Genomic DNA, 5,717 nt, shown 5'->3' on the forward strand with positions numbered 1-5,717 from the left:
CTGGAAATTCATCCTTGAGAAGGTAAAAGATTCTAATCCATTATGTCTCTTCTTCAACATCCTTTAACCTTGCCCTCATTTGGAATTGTTCTTGACCTCGTTTCTTTGCCTCTTGTTTTTCTTGGTATGCCTTGAGTTTTTCTTCGTATTGTGTTGCAGTGGTTGATGAATATTTGGGTTGTTGTTTGGATTTTTGTTTGCATAATACTTCATCAATCACATTAGTTAATTTGGTGGGTATTGAAGACGTTGTTACGTTCGTAGCAGATTGATCTCCTCTTTTGCACATCTCTTTTTCCATTGCAGCAATTGATTGAGTGGTTTGCTTGCATCTTCTTAGAATCTCTTCGACTGAGTTGGTAGTTCTTGATTGATTTGCCATTCAATAGATGTTTATCTTTGAATTTAACCTAAAAGATCGATACTGCAAAGAATTGGTAGATTTTTGCTGCAAGGAAGAACGAGATATCTTCCTTATATATGATTCATTCCCAACGGCCATATTTCTTAGAAGTCGTGTCCAACGGTCATATTTCTAAAAGATCGTGTCCAACAGCTATATTTTTTTAAAAGTCGTGTCCAACGGCTCTATGTTTTTATATAAATACATAACTTTTTTTTTTGAACCATCAACAATCTCAATACATTCTTAGATATAAACAATCATGTGTTCTAAGAGTTCCAGTAGAAAAGGAAAACAAATAGTATGTGTGGAAGCAAAAGAGGTTTGTCCATGTTGTTTCATGGATACACATAGTCTTCTTCAATGCCCATGGTTATATACAAAATGTCCACAACAAGGTTGCACCGGCACTAGGAAGGTAAAAGAGTCGATATCAGAGAAGATAAGGTATTTGGAATGTGAGATGCTAAATGTCCGGGAGAAGCACAATGTTTGGAGGATGCAATGAAAGATGCAATCAAACAAGAAAAAGTTGAAGAACTCTGCAACAACTTGAAACTAAAAGGAAAGGTGGAGTTTGAATGCACCAAGGGGATTCCATGTGAAACTGAGGGTTGTTATTTCTTTATGGAAATGCACCGGTCAAGTGAAAAAAAAAACATTTGGAAAACGTTACTGGAGATTCCTTGAGAGTAGAACTGTAGCATAGGCTGAATAAGTGTTGTTATGTTTTAGTTCAATCTAGAGTTTGAATATCAATTGATATAATGTTCTTTTTTTTATAATTAGTATGTGCGTGTTGGAGTTTAAATGTGATGAGCCTGATGTATTATGCTTCTACAATAAATAATAATAGTTATTTTCATATTCATATGATTAGCGTTTACATTAAGCACGTGCAACCATACTTTAAACCAATAGGCGACCCTATTGGACGAGTTATGTCTCGTGAGGGTTTACAAAGAGATATACCCACAAAACCTATCTTTATTTAAATTCTTTACTCTTCATCTAATGATTCGGGGGCTGAATCTTCAAAGGGGGAAGGGTATACTCTGAGAAACTGTTTTTCAAAATCACATAGAAGTTAAAAAATCTAAAAGGTTTCCTCTCATTATTTTTGTAAGTATCCATAGCAGATTGCTCCTACAACAAAATAAAACAATATCAATATACAATTACATTAGTAAACAATTCAGTACACATACACGAAAAATTGTTGGATAGGTAACCAGTAAAGTTTCTTACGATTTCAGCAGGTACTGCAGCCCTCCATAAATATAACGATCTCTGTGTAGATACATATACTTTCATGTCTGAAGTTATAATGTTTAACCTTGTTTTCAGATACTTAACCGTTCATTAGGATTCCCATTGTGTATAATCAACTTTTGCAGCAAGTGCTCCAAAAGGATTGTGTTATTTAGTTTTTCATGTTCTTCTTCATTCTCTACATGAACATCAACCCATAAACTAACTATCAATTCGTATCCTCCGAAATATAACCCACCATAATTAATAAAGATAAGTGGTGTGGATAATAACTTGGACAAAAATAAGTGTTTATTTTTGAAGACAGAGAACAAAATTCATCGAATTAATGTGTTCATTGGTAAAGAGATTGTGAATCCTTTATACATGGTGAGTATACATATTTGTACACTGTAGAAAGATTTCATGGATAAGTATACTCATACGTATACTGTAGAAATATATTTCACGGATTATCCTAATTGTAAACCATATTCCATCAAATATAAACGAATTCATTTGCATACACAATTGAAACCAAAAAATAATTAAAAGTTTGTAATACATATGCATATAACATTCATTAACTTAAAACACAACAGTGAAATACATCTTATGCCTCAACATCATCATCATCATCATCATAAATACCCGCATCATCATAAGAAACATCATCGTCAGAATCGTCCTCCTCATCGTCCTCATCATCATCATAATCATCCTCATCGTCATAATCCTTATCTCCATCTCCATCATGTTCATATTCAACTGCATGTTCAATGTCATCTAGAATTTGATCATTGTAATCTCCATAATAAACAAATGCTTCATCCTCGTTTTGACCAGGAACTACTTCTTCATCTAAGTCTGTATCTTCATAATCTCCTTCTGATGATGGAAGATCCACGTATTCCATATCTGAACCCTCCAAACTAGACATGTCCCCTGCATGGCCTCATCTACCAGGAAGCGCATCAATGTGCTTGACAAAATCATCTCTTAGTTGTAATTGTAATTCTAGGTTTTTCAAACTTGACATAAATACACGATCATTAATGGTAGGTTCCGGAAGCGGAACAGGAAGAACTCTTCCCCAATCCGTATCTCGCCGTTCATGCTCGATAATCATGTTGTGTAAAATTAGACAACATTTCATAATTAGGTTCAAGTCTGATTGATGCCAATAATTACATGGATATCCGACAATTCTGAATTTACCCTGGAGAACTCCAAAAGCACGCTCGACATCCTTTCTTTTAGCCATTTGATACTTGTTGAATCTCACATATTCGGGAATGTCCAGCGTCTGAAAAAAAGCTTGTACAGTTGTAGTCAACTTTGGATAGATACCATCGGCTAAAAAATAACACATATTGTACTAGTGACCATTGATGACATAATTGCATGGAGGTGCTACACTCTTTATCATGTTATCAAAAAGGGGTGAGTGTGCCAACACATTCAAATCGTTGTTTGATCCAGGCATTCCAAAAAAAAGCATGCCAAAACCACAAATCGTATGATGCCACCGCGTCTAATACCAAACTACTCTCTTTATCTTTACCCTGGTAAGTTCCTTTCCAAGATACCGAACAATTCTTTCATGGCCATTGCATACAATCAACACTACCAAGCATTCCAGGAAAACCTCGGTCCACATTCTCTTGTAGCAACCTTTGAACATCTTCAGGAGTGGGTTCACGCAAATATCTTTCTCTAAAAGTCATGCAAATGGTGTGGAAAAATCTTTTTAGATACATGTATATTGTAGTTGCACCCAGCGAGTGTAATCATCAACACTATCAGCTGGCGTACTTTTGCATAAACATTTCATCAGAGCAACTAATTTCATATGTGGAGAATGCCCCATAGTACCGGTTGCATCTGGATGTTGTTGCCATTCTGGATCAACCTCAAGCAATTTTCCTAACAATTTCTCGAATAAGTATTCCCTCATGCCTAGACGTTTTTTGAATTTTCTTGCGGTATAACCAGTTACAGGCGTAAAATAATCATTCATCATTTTGGCATCATACCACACTCGATCACGCGTTATTACACTACGTGTCTGTACCTCCCTTGGTATGGGTTGTCTAATAATACGCAATCGTTCTTCCAAACATAATTGTGTAAACATTAGCAAAGCTTTCTCTTCTTCTTAACTAGAGGAATCCAAATAGATTCCATATTTAACTCTCACATAAGAACGCATTAGACTCATTATGCACCTTTGCAAACCACAAAAACAGTATCAATTTTTGTATACCATACATAAATACAAGTCAATCAATTTTCTACATTGATATGCTAGTTTAGAAACATTTCATTCAACATAAATTTTCTACATTAATCATGCATTTTTGACTAAATATATCTTTTAATTACATTAGTGAATTGCACACTACATACCTAACCAACTTAATATCTACAATTTCATCAAAATCAAAATCAAAATCAAAATCAAATTCAATTGAAACCCTAACATTAGAATCACCCACCTTAGATGATTTTTTGGATGAAATTCGAAATTGAAGAATGGATTTGTTTCACCTTGGAGTAACGATCAAACCCTTTTAATTTAAGCCATCGAATCGCAGTGAATCAATATGAAAATCCAAACGGGGTAATAGGGGTTTGAAAGGAGTTTGAGAGGATGAAAACCTTGAGAAGAAGATGAAATGGGGAGCCCGACCGCGTTTCTGATGACTATAACCAATGAAACGGCTACTGAGTTGCCATACTGGTCAAGTCAACGAGTTGACTTATACGGCAAATCAGTTTCCGTGTGACACTATTGATACGGCTACTCAGTAGTCGTGTAGTGTAGGGAAGGGATGAGACGCCACCATAGCAATCTTGCCTTCCATGTGCCATCCCTTCCCTACATTTGAGGGATAGGGAAGGGATACCCTCCACCATAGTGCTAGCTGATGGTTTTCCAAAAGTTGTTGTAATAGTGGTAAATAATAGGTTCTTTTCAGAATTGTGAAGGAAAGAATTTTTATATTTAAATACATATTGCAAATTTGATTCAAAAAGTGATGTCGAGATTTTGGAGAAACTGGGGCTAAGGGTTCCACTATTCTATCAATTCCAAAGTGATATTATTATTATTATTATTATGCAATTTCCCATTTAAGTGATTCTAATTATTGCAAAAATAGATTTTATAAAAGAGCAATCGTAAGTTGAAAGCATGGAATATCAAGAACTCAAAGTTAAGCATATACCATCAATTAAAATAACAATTGCTTAATAAAAATCATTGGGAAAACTCTTTTGTTCTAGGCAAAAAAATCATAATTTAAATTGCATAAATTATTTAAAATAGAAATTACCACATTTTAATTGTCAGAATAGCTTCCTCCGTCTCCCCAGAGGATGGGTTTATCTCCTCATATGAATCATGGTCTCAAAAAGATTGGTTTATGGCTCAAAAGATGATCAAAAGAGTGAAAAGGTATGAAACTGTGAGTTTGTAACAGTTATAATTGTTGCAAAACTCGCTGTAACGGGAGAACGAAAGTGAACTGTTGCAAACTTTATTAATTGTTGGAATAATTGTTACAAAACTGTTACAAAGAGTTTGGATTTGAAAGTTTAGGCCACGGTTTCTGCGACTGTTTTCAACTATCGAGTTCACTATTCACCTTCTTCCCCGACTGCAACTCGGCAGTTTCTCTGTAAATTTTTTTCTTTGTTTCTGAGCTTCCCTAAACCTCCCTAAGTCTCGACAGACCCTCTCTGAGTTCCCAACACCCTATATATACTCCACAGGGCCAAAATATCTCGCCATAACTTCATATAATCTTCCATTATTCTTCACTGTCTGTTTAGGAAATAATTTAGATATTTGATTTCTCCACGAGTTATGAAGCTTCCAAATTACTGTATTTATCTCCTTCACACTCCATATGGTTGTTAGAGTCATCCTAACATACGCAAACTCATGCAAATCCCGTGACAGTCTCCATACTATGGCGTGCTCCCTGTTTTGCTCCACAATTTGATTCAGCCAATTCTGGCCCGAGATAACACCTGAAATAGCTTAATATGGTTATAT

The 5,717-nt window shown here is 35.3% G+C and overlaps 1 protein-coding gene across 1 annotated transcript; it reads right to left on the reverse strand.

Moving 5' to 3' along the window:
* Positions 1-2,267: 2,267 nt before the first annotated feature.
* LOC113350839 (calsequestrin-1-like) lies at positions 2,268-2,594 on the reverse strand. Its single transcript, XM_026594948.1, has one exon. It carries the CDS (start codon positions 2,592-2,594, stop codon positions 2,268-2,270), a length of 327 nt encoding a protein of 108 aa, XP_026450733.1.
* Between the last annotated feature and the right edge of the window lie 3,123 nt (positions 2,595-5,717).

The sequence above is a fragment of the Papaver somniferum genome, chromosome 2 (assembly GCF_003573695.1).
Source record: "Papaver somniferum cultivar HN1 chromosome 2, ASM357369v1, whole genome shotgun sequence".
NCBI lineage: Eukaryota > Viridiplantae > Streptophyta > Magnoliopsida > Ranunculales > Papaveraceae > Papaver > Papaver somniferum.

Bases quoted from the DNA above. Each gene is read 5' to 3' on its own strand.
- LOC113350839 (XM_026594948.1), bottom strand. From the start codon at position 2,594: ATGTCTAGTTTGGAGGGTTCAGATATGGAATACGTGGATCTTCCATCA.